Source organism: Pristis pectinata, chromosome 30, assembly GCF_009764475.1.
Source record: "Pristis pectinata isolate sPriPec2 chromosome 30, sPriPec2.1.pri, whole genome shotgun sequence".
Classification (NCBI taxonomy): Eukaryota; Metazoa; Chordata; class Chondrichthyes; order Rhinopristiformes; family Pristidae; genus Pristis; species Pristis pectinata.
Window position 1 is genome coordinate 14,494,739 of NC_067434.1, and position 22,544 is coordinate 14,517,282.

The window sequence follows — 22,544 nt, forward strand, 5'->3', positions numbered from 1 at the left end:
TTTTTTTTTTGTTCTGTGTTCTTTCTTGTAAAAAAGTGTTTGTTTATTTCTTGTGAATGCTGCTTATCTGATGCTATGTGCCCGTGATGCTGTTGCAAGTAAGTTTTTCATTGCATCCGTGCACACATTTACTCGTGCACATGGCAATAAACTCGACTTTTGACTTTGACATGACTCCAGATGCATTTATATGATTAAAACTTAACCATCTCCTCCACTCAGGATAACAGTATTACACTATTTAGTCATGTTTTTAGTCAGTCTGTCTTACCAGAGAAATTACCAGTGTGTGTGCACCTTAATAATGATGCAAGAATATGTATTTCTGTGGATAATGTGTATGTTTTAATGTGAATTTCCAAAAGCTGACAGATTTAAATGCCTGCACAAGCCTTTGCATCCATGTCGAAATAAAAACTGGTGATGCTGGAAATCTGAAACAAAACAAAAAAATAATCCTGGAAAAATTCCTGGAAGATGCTGCCTGATCTGCTGAGTGATTTTCCAGCATTGTCTGTTTTTTGCTTGCACCCTCGTTACCCGGTTGAGTTCTCAGAGCCCTCTGGATTAGCCCAGCAAGACGTTCTGTTCGGGGGCAATTGGGGGCAAGAAATGGTTAGATGGACGCTGACAACAGGTCAACATCTCCTGAGAAACGAAGTCGAGCGGCCGGCGCTGGGCGGCGCTCGGGCTCCCAGTCCTGCGCCGCGCCGGGTTTTGCGCTCCGCCAGCTGTCGCTGTGTGCGGAGTGCTGGCCAGGAAGTCGAGCGCTGCCCTCCTGCTCCGCAGCTCGGGGAGTCTGGCGTCAGTCGTGCGTTGGCTTCATGCAAATCTGAGTCAATCAGTAGGTCTGGCGAGAGCGATAACACAACAGCGCTGGGGATCCTTCAGAGTGTAGGAGACATGGAGCTGCGGGTAAGGGAGCGACTCCAGGGCGCGGGCGGCGGACGAGGGGCAAAGTAGGCGGCGGGAGTGTTACACAAAGTAGGCGGCGGGAGTGTTACACAAAGTCCCGGCCCCGCAACAATGGCCGAGGCTCGTGACACAATCGCCGGCGTTCCGCCCTGGATGTAACAATCGCTCCGCCCGGGATGTAACAATAGCCGGCGTTCCACCGGTGATGTAACAATCGCTCCGCCCGGGATGTAACAATAGCCGGCGTTCCACCGGTGATGTAACAATAGCCGGCGTTCCACCGGTGATGTAACAATCGCTCCGCCCGTAATGTAACAATAGCCGGCGTTCCACCGGTGATGTAACAATAGCCGGCGTTCCGCTCGTGATGTAACCACAGTAGCCGGCGGCCCGGTGGGAATCCAGTGTTAAACACTAAATTCTATTGTGATTGTGCTCTGTCAGGGCTTGTGTAACATTAGTGATCTCCTTCGCGATATGACAGTAATTTGCAGTCTAGGCCAGTAGGGCAATCAGGTGATGTACAGCATAATCCCCCAAACGGCGAACAGATCTTTCCTCAGTGACACAGTGTGACTTGACTATAGTGTGATGTCTGTATTTATTGCAAGGCACAACTGGCTGGATCTAATAATTTAAGTAACTTCTTAATCTGCACAACTTTATTTGCTCATTTAGTGCCTTTTGCCTCTGAGTGGGAAGTTAGTTGTGAGCCCCACTCATAGAATCTCAGCTGACATTTCGTTGTGGTACTAAAATAATGATGCACACTTGTTGCAACCTCAGAGACTCCACAGTGCTGTTCAAGTTAAAACCAAAGATCGTAGTCATCAACCGTCATTGTTAAAATGAGCTAATTATTCATTAGCCTTGTTTGTGAAGTGCTTCATTTTTTTTGCATGCACAACAATATTGACTGTTTTTCAAAAGTAATTTGGTTATGGAGTGCTTTGGTTAACTTTGTGGTGTGATGAGTACTACGTAAATATGACAATTAATTTTAGCTGCCAGTGGTTCTTGTTGGGTGACTTCATTCCCTGTGACTTGAGTCAGCCACCTTGTGGGATATGTCATATGATCATGCTGCTGAATACCCAGGGAAGTGGGGTAGAAAGAATCTGCAGTTTTCAAATATGCCATCTTTCCTGTTTTGAACAGAAGCTGTTTGTTAGAGACAATGACGAAGATTTTTTTTCCCCCTGTCCTTGCTCTGTTGTGCAAATCTCCCTAGGAACAGTAAATCTGTTGAGCAACCAGGTTTAAGGCTTGGTGGAGAACTAAATGTATGAGTACAGTCGGGCTGTAACTGTAATTTGTGTGTGAATCTGATCTTAAAGGCATGGGAGCAGGAGGAGACAATTTAGCCTCTGAGTGAATCAATTTGATCCGTTTTTAAGGCAACAACTTGTATGGTGAAGGTGGCAGAAACATCCCAAGGTGCTTCACGGGGTCATGATCAAAGAATGTTTGACCCCTGTGCTGTACAAGGAGATATTTTGTTGGGAGAGATGTCCAAAGACTTGGTTTGTAAGGAGCATCTCAGAGGAGAGGGAGGTAGAGACTGGCTTGGTTCTGTGCACTAACAAGGCAGAAATGTTACAAGTGGTGGTTTTGGAGTTTTCACTGCACACCACTTGTCCAGTTTTAGCTGTGAAGACATGCTCCCTAACATCAACCCTGAATGACCTGGGCTGATTTTTGTGCCCATACCCTTTGTTCTGGACACTGGACCACAGGAAACGGGATGGATAAAGAATGATCACCTCCCCTTGTCTTCAAACACTTGAATTTGGTCTCCCCTAATCTTCTGCACTGGTGAACTATACAACAAAGTTAGGTCCATGGGTCTTTGTCCTGTGACTCAAAATTGGTAAATTGGTTTATTATTGTCACATGTACCGAGGTACAATGAAAACCTTTGTTTTGCATGCCATCCATACAGATCATTTCATTACAACAGTGCATTGAGGTAGTACAAGGGAAAATGATAACAGAATGCAGAATAAAGTGTTACAGTTACAGAGAAAGTGCAGTGCAGGCAGACAATAAGGTGCAAGGCCATAATGAGGTAGATTGTGAGGGCAAGAGTCCATTTTATCGTATTAGGGAACCGTTCAGTAGTCTTATAACAGCAGGATAGAAGCTGTCCTTGAGCTTGGTGGTATGTGCTTTCAGGCTTTTGTATCTTCTGCCCGATGGGGGGGGGGGGGGGAGAAGAGAGACTGTCTGGGGTGGGCGGGGTTCTTTGATTATGCTGGCTGCTTTACCAAGGCAGCGAGAAATCTAGACAGAGTCCATAGAGCGGAGGCTGGTTTCCATGATGTGCTAAAATATGAGTACAAAATTATAGTTTACACATGAGTGTATGCTAATGGGGTCTTGCCTCGTTCACAGGCTCATTCTGCTCCCTTAGGTGGATATGGGTGCTCTTATGAAACTGTTTCAAAGAACGGAGTTGTCTCCAGTTTCCTTGGCAGACTTTACCATCCAATCAACATCATTGAAACTGATAATGTATTTATTATCACACTGCACTTCGTGAGAACCTGCTGTGTGTAAATAGCTGCTCTGTTTCTTCCATTACAGTGGTACGTATACTTGTGAAAGATGCAATGTTTTTTTAAGGCGTGGGCCACTTCATGATCCATAGCTATAACACCAGCAGATCTGTAGATCCACGAGTCTCTCTATTGTGCCAATTAGGTTGCCAAGATTAAATATCCTACAAGGAGAAGAAAAAGGGGGCCTGGATTATTTGGTTGTTATTTTTGGTTCCCAAATGTGTTTTGATTTAATAACCTGGCATCATATTGAAACTGCAGTTGGAAAATAATTTGAGAGTATCCAGGAAGTATAGCTCAGAACAATACCAGTTTATGTCTGGTTTTAGTTACTTGGAGGAAGATGCCAGAATTGCAAGGCACCACTAATTGCTCTTGGTTTACCTCAGTCCAGAAGCCGAGGGTTTTAACCTCTAAATAGGCCTTCCGGCAAGGCATGTTATTAGGTTCCCTGGGTAAATACTAGTTGAGAATGTGGAAATTGAATGATTATCGTTCCTTGGAACTACATTTCATGTGTGGGGTCGTCGGCCATTTCAAATTGTTGATACCTTTGTTGCTGTATTTCAAACAAGCAGTTTGGCATGCAAGGTTATTTTTAACAAAATGTCTTACTGAAGAGTAAAGAAAAACAATAAGGGGTTTTCTACAGTGTCATTCACGTGCTTTTCAAGATGGTCTAACGCATCATGTACTTTTGGAGTGCAGTCATTGCTGCTATGTAGTTTGTTCATTGTAAGCAGCAAGGTTCTGATGACTTGATGTACTGGGTTAGAAACTTCGACTGCACGTAAGGCACCAGACAGATCTCCACTGCTGCTCTTCTGAAGTATTGCTTTGGGATTTTTGGAAAGATTAGATGGGGCCAAGGTTTGACAGTTCATCTGAAATAAATGTGTTCCATCCCTGTGGATTTTATGCTCCAGGTTGTGTGCTGGTATCTGGATGAACTGGTCTGAGTCTCTGAAAGATGTGTTAAATATGTTTATTTGCAGCAATGGTAATCGAGGCATTTCAGAGGCCGTACTTGACCTCTTTGGTCAATGTTTCTCCTTGCTTTCCCGACACTGCTCATCACCCAGTTAAAGGAGACTTGGGGTGTTTGTGCTACATCTTGCCTTTCTGCCAGGATTAATGCTTACAGTCCTCTCCCACATTCCATTGCCTGTAATCTGTAAGTTATCCAAGCTCGGCTGTCCGTAACCCAGTTGACCCATCCCTTGGAGTTTGGTGACCTGCGATGGCTTCCAACCTGCCGATTGTGTTGATTTTAAATTGCCCACAGTAATCTTCCTCTCCCTCCTTCCTGCAATCTTTCTTCCAATTGTGGTCCTTTGCACATCCCCCAGTTTCTGTCGCTTCACCAGGAACAAGTGTTCCTATGATGCACCCTGGGTGTTTGTCTGAATTAATGATCTTGTATTAGAACGAGCTGCAGCAGTAATTTTAATCTCTGTTTAATGAAGGCTGTGTTGCTGAAGGCTTCTTCAAGCGTTACAAGGTTAGATCCCACATCTCAGCACTGTCCTGAGCAACGTTTACAACCCAACTTAAAAAAATGTGGCAAGTAGCTGATCCTGAATTTAAGTTAACTCTCTCTGCAAGGGAAGACTTATCTTAGAACAGAACAGGCCCTTCAGCCCACAATGTTGTGCCAACGTAGCCAATCCCTCCTACCTACAGAATGCCCATATCCCTCTATTTTTCTCTCATTCATGTGCCCATCCAAGCCACTCTTAAAAGCCCCCATAAATTTGCCTCCACTGCCCTATCAAGCAACACATTTCCGGCATCTACCACTCTCTGAGTAAAACACTTACCCTTCAGTTCTCTTCTGAACCTACCCCCTCTTCACCTTAAGTGTATGCCTTCTGTATTGGATCACTCAATAATGGGGAAAAAGATATTGCTTGTCCACCCTATCTATGCCCCTCATAATTTTATACACTTCTCACCCCTCAGCCTCTGCCGCTCCAGAGAAAAGTGCCCATCTAGGCCAGTCTTCCGTGAGGAACCCTGTCAAATGTTTTTACTGAAGTCCATGGAGAATTTGTTTATCCTTTGTTTCTGATTTCACATAACAATTGCTCGAAAATTGGATGAACAGTTGACAAGCTGTGCAGGGTTGAAGCAATGGAGTAGGAATTAGGATGAATTGGACAGCTGTTTCCAATAGCTAGCATAGCTTGATGGCTAAATTGCCTGTGTTCCTCCATCCTGTTTTAAATTTTCATGAAAGTGCAGTCCTTGACGTTTTGTCAGACTGTTGGGTCGTATTATCAAAAGTTAACAGTTTCATTTCTTTAGATGTTTTTAAAAAAAATACAGATTAGTACTGGTCCATCACCAATCATTCAATCACTCACACTCTTCCACGCACACATCATGGCTGTACAGTTCTATCCACGAGTCATTTACAGCACCTCTCAAACCCATGACCTTCACCAAGAAGGATCAGGGCACCAGCTGCATGGGAGCACCACCATTAAAGGGGTTCCCTCCAAGACCGCACCACCCTGAATTGGAGATGTATTGCTGTTCTTTCACTATCACTGGACTGAATCTGGAACCCCCCCTGCCCAATGGCGCTGAGGGAGAAGAACTGAACCATTTTCACAGGGGCAGTTAAAGTGGGCAATATATGCTGGCCTTATCAGTGAAGCCCATACACCCAGAGTGTGTGTCCATTTTCTCCTTCTGAAAGTGACTGTTAGTTTTGCTTTTAGTACCCTTGTATTACATATTGACTTGTGAGTTACTGCTTTCTTTGAAGAAATTCTTACCTCTAGTTAGCGATCCTCCTCCCTCAGAAATGGTTTTCTTCTTGTTCATTATGTTGGAGATTGCTTGTGATCTCCATTGCTCATTCATTTGCATTATGCAGCTCAGTACAAACAGATCCACATCTTCTGAGTCAGACGTCTCTGGGTTCAAGTTCCGTTCCGTACTTGTGCAGTAAATCCTTGTCCGACACTGTAGTGCAGTACTGACGGAGTGCTGCTGTCTTGGAGCAGGTCTTGACCTGAGGCCCAGTGGCCCAGTGTATTCTCTGAACATACAGTGTGGGTACAGCAGCGCAGTGGTTGTCATTGGACCTGTATCCAGAGGTTTGCACCCTTGATTCAGAAGTTCATGTCCCACATTTGCACAAATTCAAGTAACTAAATAAGTCTGGAATTAAAAATTAAAAAGAAACTTGTATCAGTAATTTGTCTTTTTTTTTAAACAATGAATGTTTATTGGGAAAGGAGATCTTTCAGTCTTACCTGGTCAGGTAACGTGACTTTTGAGCCACATCAGTATAGAGTCATACAGCATGGCAACAGGCCCTTTGGCCCAACTGATCCATGCTGACCAAGATTCCCGTCCAAGGCTAGTCCATTTGGCCCATATCCCTCCAAACCTTTCCTATCTATGTACCTGTCCAAGTAACTTTTAAATGTTGTTAATGTACCTGCCTCAACCACTTCCTCTGGCAGCTCGTTGCATATACAGACCACCATCTGGGTGAAAAAGTTGCCCCTCAGGTCCCTATTAAATCTTTCCCCTGACATTAAAGTTAACTCCTTACCCTTGCCTCAGTCTATAGGGTTTATTATTGTCACAGTAAAAAATTTAGTTTTACATGCCATCCCTACAGATCATTCCATAACAGAGGTACATTGAGTAATACAAAGAGAAGGGCAATAACAGGGACGCAGAATATAGTGTAACAGCTACCTTTACAGAGAAAATGCAGTGCAGGTAGACAATAAGGCGTACAGGCCTTGACTAGGTAGATTGAGAGATCAAGACTTCATCTTGGGCAGTTTGGGAATGGGCGGTAATAAAAGTCCCGTCCTGTGAAGTATTTTCAAAAATAAAACAACTCCTTGGCACTATTTGGAAGAAGAGCAGGGGAATTCTTCCCAGTGGCCTGAGTATCTCTCACCAGGAGTACAAAGTCAGTCAGCACCTGTTGTGATGTTCTGTCACCATGCGTTGTTTGCAGCGATCCGTTTCCCATTCATGTTTTAATGTACTCAATTACTGAACCTGAATGTTTTAATGCAAGGAAAGGGGGGTGGATGTGAAGAATGGGAGGCAGAATTTCCTCAACATTCAAGCTTATTTCATTTTCCATGGGGCTGCTTTGTTCTGTAGTTGGCATTGCTTAGCTATGGTGCCTGATGAAATGACCCACTTGGAGGGGTGGGTGGAGAGGGAGAGGTCTTTCACTGTTTGTACCTTCACTCCAGCCATTGGATTGTGAACGGCACCAGAGTTACACCCCTTTTCTGATTTGTGCTTGATTAAGGTCCACAGTGTAAACCTTGCCCTATTGGGACTGTGCAAGGAAATCTGATGCAGTCCCAGAGGGAAGCAAAATGCAAAATATTTTCCCAGAAAAGTCTCCAAGAGTATAAATCTGACATCAATTGATCCAAAGTTTATTGTGTTAACTTTTCTCTCCAGTTACATAAGAGAAACGTTTCATACTGTAAATAAGGACATAGGATGTTGTACGACGTGGTGTTTTGTGACTGGAAGGCCAGGTCGTCAGCTCCATTTGATAGGTTGGTGTGTCAGTTGAGATGCAATTGAGTGCGATGTGAATATGCAACAATGTGTTGAATTTGGGGCAGAGCAGTAAGTGACTGGCTGTTTCTGTCCGTTACAATAGGAGATCATCATTACCAAGCTTTAAAAAGGGAATGTATGTCAGCATTGTTCTTGTACCTGATGGCAATTCAATGATCCTGATGGGCAGGCACAGTAGTGTAGCGGTTAGCGTAATTCTATTACAGTGCCAGTGACCCAGGTTCAATTCCGACCACTGTCTGTAAGGAGTTTGTACGTTCTCCCTGTGTCTGCGTGGGTTTCCTCCGGGTGCTCTGGTTTCCTCCCACATTCCAAAGACGTACAGGTTAGGAAGTTGTGGGCATGCTATGTTGGCGCTGGAAGCATGGCGACACTTGCGGGCTGCCCCTAGAACACTCTATGCAAAAAGATGCATTTCACTGTGTGTTTCGATGTACATGTGACTAATAAAGATCTTATCTTATTGTGAGCTCAGGAGTACGAGGCATGGGACCATTGCTGGACATGCAGAATCGGGAGCTGTACACAAATCAGTCTTCCACCCATTGAAATGAGTTGCCAGGCTTTGATCTTAATTGCTCTTTTTACTGATGTTTTTCAATGGACTTTTGACCTTTGAATAATTTAAAGATAAATAGCAGAGAAGGATAGCACAGACCGTAAATTCAGAAAATTAAAGGGTGATCCAGTTCACTTGGGACACTATAGAATTCTGAAACATTGGAGTATTTATTACAGATTGTACATGAAACGTTCTTGCATTCATTACCTGAGGTAACCTGTAACCAAATAACCAGCTGCAGCCAGCTGGACTCTTGCTCCTTCCAGATTCCACACTTCTGTATCACCCAATGTTTGTCTATGATGTTTGCCTTGCTCGGAGGAGTTTCCACTGCAAATGCTCCATAGACATCCACGCCACAATGTCTTGGCCACAGCAGACTCTCTCTCTTGTTCTTTGTCCAGTGAAACAGATTTAAGTGAGCAAAGCATAGAAAGAATTGGGGTAGGAATGGGCACTTAAACATAAACTTTTAAGACCAGGCTAAAAAGTGGACGCTGCCATCCTCTCTGCAGATGCCTCTTTGTCCTTCTGCCTCCGAGGACTTGTGAGGGTTTTGATGGAGCTGTTTTGACCTGCATGAAGGTCATGAATTGGAGGACCGCCTTTTAAGATAATTGGCAAAAGAATCAGAAGAGAATTTTTTTTGCACAGCAAGCCTTTATGATCTGGAGTAAGTGGGTGGAAACAGGTTAATTGCAACTTCAGAGAGGGAATGTTTGGATATGTGAAAAGTTAAAGTTACTGGACCATGGAGGAAGATCAGTGGAAACGGTGGGTTAAGAACATTAGAAGTTGGAGCAGGAATAGGATATATCGCCACTCACCTGATCCACCCTTTGATAAGTTCGTGGCCGATGTGATTTTTGGACCTCTGCTCCACTCTCCTGTCTGTTCCCCCTGACCCTTGAATCCCAGTCAATCCTAACCGTGAATATATTGAATGATTTAGCCTCCACAACATTCTGGGAGAAAGAATTTTAAAGAATCACAAGCCTCTGAGAGGAAATTCCTTCTTTTCCGACTTAAATGGGAACCTCTTACTCTGAAGTGATTTCTTGTGGTGTTCAGCCTATCGGGTCAATGCCAGGTCTCGGAACATTCTCATCGATCCCATGCTGCTGTTTATTTCCCTGTGACCTGTTCTCTCACCGGCTCATCAACTCTACCCTGATTCCCCTCCCACCCACCTGCACTGGAGAGAATTTACAGTAACCAATTAACCTACCAACCCGCATCACTTTGGGACGTTGGAGAAAACTGGAGTACCCAGGAGAACAAATTTGTCTATAATATACTCATTTTCTTTAATAGTTGAGGCCACATCACTGATCCCTCTGCCTCCCCCTCGCCCCCTACCCTTTGGGATTAGGTACAGTTTGCCATCTATTTATCCCAACTCTGTTGGCTAATCGTCAATCCATACTAATGTATTGCTTACAATGCTATCAGCTCTCCACGTGTGATTATCTTTTTGTGGCATTCTCACTGAATGTCTTTGGGGAAATCCAAATGGACTACAACTACTGGTTCCCCAATATTCATTCTTATTATGTCATTGAAAAGCACACGTTCTCTTTCATAAACAACATGCAACATGCTGGAGGAACTCAACGGGTCAAGCAGCATCTATGGAGGGAAATAGACGGTCAGTATTTCAGGTCTAGACCCTTCACCTGGACTGAAAGATAGAGGGGAGATGGCCAGTATAAAAAGGTTTTTATACATTTTAAACCTTATACTGGCTATAGTCACCTTTTTATACTGACCATCTCCCCTCTATCTTTCAGTCCAGATGAAGGGTCTCAACCCGAAATGTTGACTGTCCATTTTCCTCCTGACTCGCTGAGTTCCTCCAGCATTTTGTGTGTTGCTCCAGATTCCAGAACCTTAAGTCTCTTGTGTCTCTCTTTCATAAAACTGCATTGACTCTACTTGATTATATTAATGGTATTCTAGACACCTTGTCACTATTTAATAATGTGTCTCAGTATTTTCCTAATGACAGATGTCAGACCAATATGGAAAAACTGTCCAAGGCACAGTATATATACGATAAGCTGAATGGTGCACTCCCATGTCATATGATTTTATGTGAAAATGGTTTCAATTACTATTTCTCAATGTCAACCTTTGGCAGAGAGACTTCACAGGCTAACACCCTTGAAGAAAGATAATACTGCCATTTGGGAAGGCAGTGAAGGTTAACAGTGGTGTACATAATTCTCAAATTTTTTTTGTTCATCCTCCTTGGATTGCTGCCTTTAATGTAAGCCTTTGATAAGAAGCCACTTCCTGTGCTGTCTTTGATGTCTGTGATATATTCCATCACTGCCTTTTCAATGCTTGCGACGCTTTTCCCCAAGACTGAATTGTTTTTGCTGTTGGAAGTGACTTGCCTCTTGCTGGGTCACCAGAATCTATCACAAACTGTGCAGATCTTGGGCTCTTTCACCCGCCTGTTCAAGGATCAAGTGTCCCATTTAGATGGTGAATGTGGTCCAAAAATTAAGGGGTGAAAACCATGCATCTACCTGGCATATCCAGGGTTACTTGGGTTTTGGGGATCTTTGGCCTAAAAGGACTAAGCAGCACCCTGTTCCAAAACATTCAGAAGGCCATTCAGCCCCTCTAAGGTATGTTGGCTGAGTTGCTTCAACCTAACCCCCATCCTCTTCTCTTGGCCTAGTGGCCTCAAGACTACAGTACATCAGTTTCTCATCAAAGTGCTTGCTATTTGTGTCCTCATCCTCTGAGGCGAGTATTGGAGCCTGGGTCAAAAGTTTCCCCTTCAACTGCAGTCTGTTCCTTTTGATTTAATAACCCCTCTCAATTAAGGGTGATGGGTCTTTCCTGGCCAATTTATCCAGGCTTGTCATAATTCAATATAGTATCACCAAGTTCCACTCCAGCACCTTTGGGAGGGCTGGTTGTCACTATTTATTGGAGGCTTAATCGTTCACATTCGTACTTTGGGCAATGTTATCACCTGTATCTAAGAAGCTCCCCTATCACCTACAAAGCTTAAGTTGAGAGTGTGATTTAATATTTATTACTTGCTTGGACAGACCCAGGCACAAGTAAGTTTGGATAGTTCACTCCCTGGATTGGCTTGCAATCTGTCTGAGATATTTTCTCTCCTGATCTCTGTAGTCTTGCCACCTCTAAAACCCTCACACTTCTTGTCCTTCTCCATTTCTAACCTTGCACATCCTTATTCCCTTTGCTCCATTGATGGACATTCCTTCACCTGACAAGACCCTAAGCCTCTGAAATTCCCTTGTCACCCTGTACTGCTCTCCGTCTTTAAGTCTCTCGTTGAAAGCCTACTTCCAAATGAGCTTTTGTTGATGTCCTAATCTTCTTTGGCTTGCTGTTGCATGTTGCTTGGTAACTCTCCTGTGAAGTGCATGAGGATGTTTTGAAGGCATAATGTAACGTAAGGTTATTGTTGTTGAGCTAAAGGTATGACCTTATGTGGCCCACTTGTGGGAAGGTATGCCTTCTTTGCAATCTCCTCAAATCTAACCATTTCTTAGTGAGGGAAGTATATTAGATTGAAAAATATTTGTAACTTGAGGTAAACAGAGTAAGTTGCTTGCTTCTCCTCATTTAAACGCTTTAGTTTGTGTTTGTGATAAAATGCATAAAGTGTCCCTGTCAGTCATGTTCCTCCCTGTGATTTAGGCATGTTTTGATGGCAATACCTCAAATATAATGAGAAACTGAATCAACTCATGAAGCTTTTACTTCGATGCCAAGTTAATGAATTAAGGTTTTCTTTCTGTGACATCTTTCATGTTCATTTGAAAATATCTCAGTGTTTCACACCCAGTCAAGTACATTTTTGATATATTGTGTGTTTTAGTGCCAATTTGTGTGCATAAAGTTCCTATAAATAACAGGGTGATAATGACTGGTTAATCTTCTTTGAAGCATTAATATTGACTGGAGAGAACAGCACTGCTCTTTCTTGGAATACTAGTGTATGATCTTGTGCATCCCTTTGAGGGAGCAGTTTTAGCATCTCGTCCAAAAGGTGGCAGTTCCTGACAGCCCACATTCCATCAGGATCTCTCAGTATTTTTGTGCTCATTTCCTGCAATGGGTCTTGAACCCATGACCTTCTGGCTTAAAGGGGAGACCGTTGCTCTGAACTATAGCTGGCACAAAGTGAAACGAGCTATATTTTGGCTAAACTCTATGTAATGTGAGTTAATCCTGAACTATAAAGCACTCATTAGACTAAAGCTAGTGTTCCGGTTGCCTTAGTGTAGGAAGGTGATAAACAAGCTGTAACAAGGTGTTGCTAGGGGTGGAGAGTTTAATAGCTGCAAGGACAGATCTGATAGGTTGGGATATTAGGAACAGCAGTGGCTGAGGAGAGATGTATAAATTTACAAAGCCTGGTAGGCTACTTCAAAGCACTGTGTAATGAATTGACCTGTACGATTGGTATGCAAGACAAGTTTTTCACTGTATCTCTGTACAAGTGACAATAAACCAATACCAATTTGCCCTGTTTGCTTTTGTGGATAAAATTATTGATAGAAGTGTTTTGTTTCAGTGGTGGGGCTGAAAGAGGGGTGGAGACCGAACCCTCATTGCATTTATTAAGTACTTTGAGGTGTATTTGATGTGTTGTGACCTTAAGGCTATTGAAGTGGGATTTTCTACCCCACTAGTTTAATGTTGGATTTCAGACGCTTGGTGTGTAAGGGGAGCTGAATGCTGAGCACAGAGCACCCCGTACCTAAGCTTGCTCCACAAGACCAACAATAGGTACCTTTGTAGTGCGTTTGGAAAGACACCAATGCGTATTCCTATAGCACTTTAGGACATTACAAAGGGTTTTGCAGTCAATGTGGTCATTGGAATCTGGGAAAAGCAGGAATCCATTGTGTCAAAAAAATGTGTCAAAGACCAAGTAATCTTTATGCTGGAGAAAGAAATATTGGTCAGGAGACTGAGGAAGTTTACTATGCTTTGATTGGACTAGTGACTTGGGATCTTTTGAGTGGGTCTGGGTTGACTTTCTCTTTTGAAAGACAGCTGTGACAACTGCTCAGAACTCGTCCTGTACCATCTTGGGGCATGTCAGCCAGGGTTATGTGATCTAGGGTGGGACTTGAACCAAGAATTTCCAGACTTCACCGAGAAAGTACACCCACTGAGCCACAGATGATGCTCCTGTCACCATGATGTGGGGATTTGGTTTAATCGGCTTTCTCCTGTTGATGGGCACCAATGCTCAAGACAAGGGGGCATGGCTTTAAGTTATGGGTGGGAGGTTCAGGGGAGATGTCAGGGGGAGGTTTTTCACCCAGAGAGTGGTTGGTGTATGGAATGCACTGCTTGGGGTGGTGGTGGAGGCAGACACATTGGACAGTTTCAAGAGTTTGTTGGATAGGCATATGGAGGAATGTGAGATACAGGGATATGTGGGAGGAAAGGGTTAGATAGTGTGAGGGTGGTTTGATGGATGGCACAACATGGTGGGCTGAAGGGCCTATTTTGTGCTGTGTGGTTCTATGGTTCCATGTACTTGGTAGATTTTGTAGAACTGATGAGTGAGAAGGTACGTTCCGCTTTATCAAGTTGTCTCCATCACTCAACAAGTGAAGAATTGTGATGTACCAGCATACGTGCACGGTACCCAACAATCTGTGGAATGCAACGAGAAATTAGTGAAGAGACTTTGAGATAATGAGAAGAAGCACCTTGTGGCTTTTGATAAATTCATTAGGAGTGACAGTATTTCTTCGCAGTGCTGCCCTGGCTAAGTATTTAGATCATTGTGTCAATTTTTTTTTAACACATTTAAGGAAACCAGCTGCTGCCCTGACAAAATGCGGAATGTTTGAGGGTCAGTGCAAGCTACAAATAAAGAAGTTTGACGTGCCTTGGTTTGAGAAGTTTATTTTCTGGATAAACTATTGGTATTTAAGAGAGATTTTGAAGGCACTGGCCTTTAGTTTGGAATTTTTATTGACACGACTATCACCAAGTCCCTTCATCCAAGTTTGATATTTGTTTCAGCCTCTTGGTTACACCTTCTCGAAGGGCCCATATTCCAAGTCTGTCTCCTTCACGTGCTGTCTTTTGAGGGAAGCACTATGTTTCTAGATTGGCCCCTAGCCTGTTTGGAGTTGAGTGTTAACATTTGGGCTGATGCTTTGAGCTTTGCTGTGTCTTGGCTATGAATTCAGTTGGGAGTTCCAGTTCTGGATTGACAACAGCTCTTGTTGGATACCAGACCTTGGATGAGAAATGGACTTTGAGTCTGCTCTTTGGGTGGCTTGTAACAACAATTTTGCCATAAAGATCTTGGAGACTTGAAGGACAAAAGATTGCAGAGGTAGGCAGAGGGATTTATACACAAGGATGAGAATTTTAATATTGAGGAATTGCTTAGCTAGAAGACAGTGTAGGTGAGCAGACACTGGGGCATGTTGCAAGGTGGGAGATGGGTGGCAGAGTATTAGAAGACCTTCAGTTTACTGCGATTGCCCAGATGAGCATTGGAAGGATGGTCTTGAATTTACAAAGATGTGTGAGAAGAATCCACCAAGCATGATCACATGTTGGATGGAATTTGGCTTGTTGTCCCTTCAGTGTAGACAATTGAGAGGTTGTTTGATTGAGCTGCTCAAAATGTGACAGGAAACTCAATGGTAAAAATGGAGCAATGTAGTTCTTCTTGCCCTCCACCTCGTCAGAGGAATCTATGGCCTTTCGGGAACAAAATCCAGAAACAATTTTTGATCCATAGGGTGGTGGAAATATAGAATTCTGACTTCTCCTCTCAGAGGCTGGAAATGTCAGGCTGGTTGGAGCTTTCACAACGGAGGGTGGTAATCTTCCATTCGGCAAGAGTAGCTTGGAATATCGAGCACAGGAGGCTAAATGAGAGCAAAGGCAGGTGAATGGACAAGGTCAATGATTCATCTAACATCTGCTAGAGCTTGGTTACTGGGACTGGAGAGGGTTAAAGTGAGTATATCTTGTGGCTAACTCTGCTGGTTTTCTTTCAGGAGACGCTCGATCTTTACAAGGAGACGGTTGGGCTGTACCTAGGACAGGGGATGAGTTATGTAAACGCACGGTTCCAAGGGCTGGAGCCCTGGCAAATCGCTGCCGTCACAGTCGTGGCTACTCTGCTGGCAGTGTGGCTGCATGGCTTCCTTTTCAAGCAGCAAAGTGAGTAGGACCGGCCTTGGTGGAAGAACAGGGATAACGGAAATCAATTACCTTTTTATAGCGTCTTTCACAACCTGAGGATATTCCATAGTCACTGAAATACTTCCTAAAATGTTATCGCGTCATACATGACAGAAACAGGCCTATTGGCCCAACTTGTCCGTGCTGACCAAGATGCCCATCTAAGCTAGTCCCATTTGACCCATATCCCTCTTAAATTTTTCTTATCCAAGTGCCTTTTACATGTCGTTATTGTACCTGCCTCAACCAGTTCTTCCGGCAGCTTGTTCCATATATGTGCCACACTCCGTGTGGAACAAGTTGCCCCTCGGGCTCTTATTAAACCTTTTGTAGTGGATAATTTGTACACAGCAAGTCCCACAAACAGCAGCGAATTTATGTTAAGCTATTATGTTAATTGAGGGGTTCAGTGTCACCAGATTACAGCAGAGAATTCCTTGCATTCCGTGGCATGTGATCTCCACTTCTCTGCAGTGTTGGAACATGGTGGGAAGGGCCATCTCCAGAAACCTGAGCAGTAAATGTAGACTGACAACCCAGTGCAGCTTTGGGGGACTGCAGTACTGTCTGAGGTGGCAGCTTTTAAATGAGGCATGAATTAGGCAGTACCCAGCGTGTCACGGAAACCAGCCTCCCCTCCATGGACTCTGTCTTTACCTCTCACTGCCTTGGTGAAGCAGCCAGCATAATCAAAGACCCCACCCACCCGGGTCATTCTCTCTTCTCCCCTCTCCCATCGGGTAGAAGATACAGGAGCCTGAGGGCACATACCACTAGACTCAAGGACAGCTTCTATCCCACTGTGATAAGACTATTGAATAGTTCCCTTATACGATGAGATGGACTCTGACCTTACGATCTACCTTGTTGTGACCTTGCACCTTAATGCACTGCACTTTCTCTGTAGCTGTGACACTTTACTCTGTACTGTTATTGTGTTTACCTGTACTACCTCAATGCACTCTGTACTAACTCAATGTAACTGCACTGTGTAATGAATTGGCCTGTATGATCGGTGTGCAAGACAAGTTTTTCACTGTACCTCGGTACAAGTGACAATAATAAACCAATACCAATGGCAGTGTAGCTGTGTGAGAGCTCCAAGGAGCCATGTTCGATTCTGTGTTTGGAGTTGGCATGTGTGAATTTCCCCTGGGTGCTCTAGTCTCCTTCCACTTGGAAGGACGTGCTGGTTGGCAGGGTAACTGGCTACCCAAAGACACAAGAGATTCTGCAGATGCTGGAATCTGGAGCAACCCACACAAAATGCTGGAGGAACTCAGCAGGTCAGGCAGCATCTATGGAGGGAAATAAACAGTCAATATTCCCGGTCGAGACCCTTCAAGTGCATGTGGCTGGGGTAGGGGGGTGGGTGATGTTAATGGGTATTTGTGAGAGGAGAGGTTACAGGGGTATCAGTGAAGGAATGGGAAGCTCTGAGAGTTGGCATAGGCATGATGGGCATATCAAATCTGTGCCAAATATGAAATCCCCCCTCTTAGATTCTCCTGCAGGTAGATGAGAAACTATTTTGAAGAGGATCAGGTGAGGTTCCTGAATTGTGTGACTTCATCCTACTTACCACGTAATAGAAATTGCTTTACTTGGTAGTACATGAAAATAAAATCCCCAGTGACGGGGGACTGGCAGCTACTTCACAAAGACCAGCAATGTCTATGTTGAATCCAGCAATCTCTTTACCTGATGCATGAGAGCTTTGCCTGTGTTATATCTTTACCTATCAACTGTGTTACTCAAATTTTAGTTGGCATTCCTTGTATAAAAGAAAGATTAGTATACTTTTATAGTTGAAGAAAATAGAGTAAAACAGTGATTTTTCTGACCTTTTGATAACTAGAGGGAGTCAATCAGACTAAAAATGATCAATATTGTATTCCCCACTTCGTAGACTTCTTCCTTGAAATGAGTACTGCAGTTAGATTGAAACATCGCTGCAGTTTTGTGGATCACTGTATCTGTCAACAATGCGTTGGAAAATTCTTTCTGATTTGGAGAAGGCGTGCCTGTTTTCTACCATCGAATATTCAAATTTTTTTTTCTCTCTGCAGGTATTTCCTCACGACTGAGAAAGTTCTTCTTCAGAATCACAAGGAAATTGCCATTCCTGGCTGCTTCAGTAAGTATGTTCATAAGCAAGAAGGCATGGATGGAATTTTTGCAGTTGAATGTGGAAGATTTCCTCTGCGTTTGTCAAGGACCATTTTTCATCTGCTACCTTCAAATTAGTTCTAAGATCTTTGCCCATGCACCTCAGGCAGTCAGTTTACACACAGCAAGATCCCACAGAAACCGTGAGGTAATGCTGAAATAATTTGTTTTGGCAGTATTCATTAAAGGATAAATATTGGCCAGATCATTGGGGAGCATGCTCCAAAGTGATGGCACAAAATTTTTCATGTTCACCTGAGAGAGCATCTCACTTGGTAAGCTCCACCTCGGAGTGTGTGGCACTCCTTGGCATTGGGCTAGAGTGTTGGCCTCCAGTGTTGATCTGGTTCATGGAATGGGTCTTGAACTCATGACCATTTGGCTGAGGCCAGAGTGCCACCCACCAGGACACATCTGACTGTGTTTTTAAACAGAGCACCCCTGACCTTCCTTGCCAACTGTGTCATGTACTCTGCCATTTCATTGAGAATTGAAGAGTTGCCCACAGTATTGTATGTCTGGAGTCACATATAGCTCAGAATGACTAAAGCCAGGAGATTTCTTTCCTCTTAGTGAACTGGATGTGTTTTTGCCACAATCTGGTGGATTCAAGGTCACTATTTCTGTCATTCTGAATTTATTTTTATCTAATTAACTAAATAAAAACTGTGGGGTGTATTGTGATTTGGGTTTCTGTTTGCCGATTGTTAGCCCAGGGTTCTGGGTTACATACTGTGGGGTGGTTGGCAAACAAATGCCTCAGATTATCCTTGTGTGGGATGGAGGTGTTGCAGGGTTGGGTGTCCATTTAGTAAATGAGCTGGTTGGAATCAGGAAGCTGTCAGAGTGGTGCATGGCATCGGGTGTCATGGATGAAGGTGGAGTGAGAATGGATGGAGCCAAGGTAGGTGGAAGTAAATTCTGCAGGATAACATGAGTCTGAAATGATTGGTCTACCCAATCACAGCCATTCTCCTTGTTATCCTCCCCCTCTGCAACTTCTAAATTTTCCCACTTTTGGAGATAGAGTTTTCACAGAAGCTGCCTGCCCTGCTGAGTTTTCCAGCATTTTACTTTACAGTTTCAAACTTGCAGTTTTTTTTTTCTTTTAAGGAATTGTTCTTGTAATTTTGCAAATCCTGCATTTTATTGTGCATTGTAAAGTCAGCTAGACAATGGGAGGGAGTGCAGTTCACTGTGCTTGTGCAGCTGTTTGAAAACGCTCTCCAATTTAGCCCCAGTATTGTATCCTCTTCCCCATAACCCTGTACGCAAGTTGTTTTTGGGTATGTCCAATTAACTTCCCATGTTTTCTATGCATCTGCTACAGTTCTTCCCAAACCTTTTGTATTAATTCAGTTATTTTATACTTGTTCTCTGTTTGCTGACACATTTGTCAAAGGAGAAACTTTTCTCTTGCTTTTTCAAAATAACATTGATCACATGTGTTGGGCCTCCCTTAACTTTCTCCCCCTCAAATGGAGAACACTCCCAGCTTCTCTAGTATCTCCACAGTATGAACTGCCTCACCCCAGGTATTACGATGAATTGCCTCTGTAACTCTCTCGCAAGGCCTTGAAATCATTGCTGAAATACAGTGTCCAGAGCTCAGCTGAAGTTTAATCAATGATTTGTAAAGCTTTATCTTCACTTGTTTGATTTTGTAATCAATGGCCCAATTTGCAAAGCTAAGCTCGCTTTAGTTTATCCTCTCTGACTCGCCCTGCCACCTTCATTACTGGATCCCTCAGCTCTTGCGCCCTTGTCTCTTTACGTTGCTTCTCCCAGTGTGCATCACTTTGCACGTTTCCACATTACACTGCATCTGCCGCCTGTCTTCTCACTTCATCAATCTTGTCCGTGTGCTCCTGTTCTTTGTTACCAAACTTGTGATGTGCAATGTTCACAAGCTTTATGTCATCCACAAACTTGAGAATTGTACTCCTTATACCCAAGTCCTAGTCATTTATCTATAGCTCTGATCTGGAAGAGTGGATGACGTATTGCACTCTGCTCTGCTAGTTTATTTCTATTAATTGCATAGTGTTAAATATAGCATGGTCATATGCCTTTTGCTGTTGTATAAAAAAGGATGGGAAGTGACCTAATTGCACAGTCCTATATAATTGTAATGTCTTGTCATCCCATTCTGAGCTCCTCGGAGAAGGGAAAGAAAAAAGATCTGAAAAGATCCTTTGATGTCTCATGAGGAAAGATTGAGTGAGCTAGGGCTTTGCAGCAACGCAGGATGAGAGGCGAGTTGATAGAGATGAATAAAATTATGAGGTGCACAGATAGTGGACTGCCAGCACCTTTTCCCCAGGGCAGCAATGGCCAATACCAGAGGACATCTGTTTAAGGTCAGAGGAGGAATGTTCAGGCGAGATGTCAGAGGTAGGTTCTTTACACAGAGAGTGGTGAGTGCCTGGAACACACTGCTGGGGGTGGTTGTAGCGGCTGATACAATAGGGACCATTTAAAAGGCTCTGAGATAGGCATGTGGAAGAAAGAAAAATGGAGTGGTATGGGCTGTGCAGGAGGGAAGGGTTAGCTTGATCATGGAGGAGGTGTTCATATAGTTCGGCACATCGTGGGCTGAAGGGCCCGTACTGTTCTGTATTCTAAAAGCCATGTGATGAAAAGAAATGTTAAGTTGCTCCTACAGTAACTATGTCCCCAAATTCAAATGATAATGACACCTCGTACTGATTTTTGGCTCAGGGTGAATCAGGTTTGCTTTTCACTTGAGAACCTCAGTGCACCAATGCTCATACAATGGACAGTGTGGATGAGATGCTGATGGCAAAGTAGGGTAGAGCAGGGTACTTAGCTCATTGAGCCTGCTCCACCATTCAATGGGATCATGGCTAATTTGTGACCTAACTACATAACCAGCTTTTCCCCACATTTTTTAATACTTTTGGTTGATAAATACCAGCTAATCTCAGATGTACAGTTAAAAATTGATGTAACATCAGTTGCTTTTTGCGAAAGAGGCTTCTGCAGATACAAGATGGTAGAAATTAAGAGTTTCCTGATTTTACTCCTGAAAATGCTGGTTCTAATATTTCATCCTTAGTTTCTTGGTCCTTCTCTTTCCAATTGTTGCTGGCAGTTTTGCTTTATTTATTCCTTCATTTAGTGTCTTAAAAGTGTAAACCTTTCTAAATTCCAGGGAATGGATCCTTATTTGTGCAATCTCCATTTTGCAGTTTAACCCATGCAGCTCATAATCATTAAAGGTACCATGTTCACCATCCAAAGCGAAAATATCCTACCCATGCTCTTATGAGGAGCATTGTTTGTTGGCAGTGTGACATTTCTACTTTGTGCGCTGACCTTGGAAGGAATGGTCACAGATGCTTCCAACAGGAAAGGAGGGCATTTGGTACAACTATTCTCTTTGTGAATACGATTCAAAACCAGCTCAGCTGCCTGCATCTCTGCTTGTAGACCTATGTTTAATTTGCTTCCAACACTGGGTTCTTGTTCCTTCCTGTGAAGATGCAGTGGTCAGCTTGGAATACTTCCAGTGGTGCAGACTTCCATGCCCAAATGTAAATTAACTGGCTGGGAACATTATGATTGAGTTCATCCTGTGTTGACTGTGTGGTATGGCAAGGGAAGCAAACAGGATTTTTTAAAAAATAGATTTAGTTGCTGATTTTATTGTTGGCTTACATGAGGGATTATTTCTTTATCCACTCAGATCTGCATGATGGGAGTAACGTTGTTTGCTGTTTCTGATGAGGAGAAAAAAGATCAATATCCCAACATGTTGATAGTTTATGGAGCAGTTCGTCAGTAGGGTAGAGGCCACTGTGGCTTTGGCTTGCTTTCGCATCCACTTCTGTGTCTGTCAAATGCATTGCACTCTGCACTTTATTCTTGGCATGTGTCCAGCTCTGTTCTGGGTGCAGAGTTCGGACTGGTCTGTCATTGAATGTTGATTTAGGCCAGGAAGCACTTCATTTTGATTATTGTTTTGTTTTTAAAGAGAGATTTTGAAAATGCTTGAAAGCTGAAGAGTGATTTTAGATGGAAGTGTGCTCCAAGCTACTTGCATCCAGATCTGCGTTGCAGGAGCCCAATGCAGAATTTTTTTTATTTTGATTCACTTTATTTTTAACTCTTCAACTAACTTCAGTCCTTGATAATGAATTGATTCTGGCAAAGCTAAGGAAAATTTTTTTTTAATTGTATCAAAACTATAGTTGCAACCAAAGAACTATTTCCTTGCAAAGTGGCATGTTCCTGGTTGGTTAAGTATAAAACAAATGCAGTTTTGTAGAGGTTATGATGAGATGCAGGGAATAGCTGACCCCGAATGAATTAGCACATTAAACACTCTTGATGCACTCCATCAACAGATACAGAAGCAACTTGACAAAGCACTGAGTGACCTGTCTTCGAGTGTCTTAACCCTGGAGGATGGGATGAAGTACGTCACATCCTTACCTGCATGTGGGCTGACAGAGTCTGATCTCCTCAACAAGGTTAAAGAATATAGCACAATGGGTAAGTTAACATGATTT

The 22,544-nt window shown here is 43.3% G+C and overlaps 1 protein-coding gene across 1 annotated transcript in view; it reads left to right on the forward strand.

Annotated features, from left to right (window-relative positions):
• The first annotated feature begins 749 nt into the window (after positions 1-749).
• The window catches only part of sgpl1 (sphingosine-1-phosphate lyase 1), a 75,493-nt gene continuing 53,698 nt past the window's right edge, over positions 750-22,544 (forward strand). The window contains exons 1-4 of the mRNA XM_052041663.1: positions 750-915; positions 15,654-15,819; positions 17,910-17,977; positions 22,380-22,527. Coding sequence (XP_051897623.1) covers positions 904-915; positions 15,654-15,819; positions 17,910-17,977; positions 22,380-22,527 — 394 coding nt within the window. The 5' untranslated portion in view covers positions 750-903. The remainder of the gene's footprint in view (positions 916-15,653; positions 15,820-17,909; positions 17,978-22,379; positions 22,528-22,544) is intronic.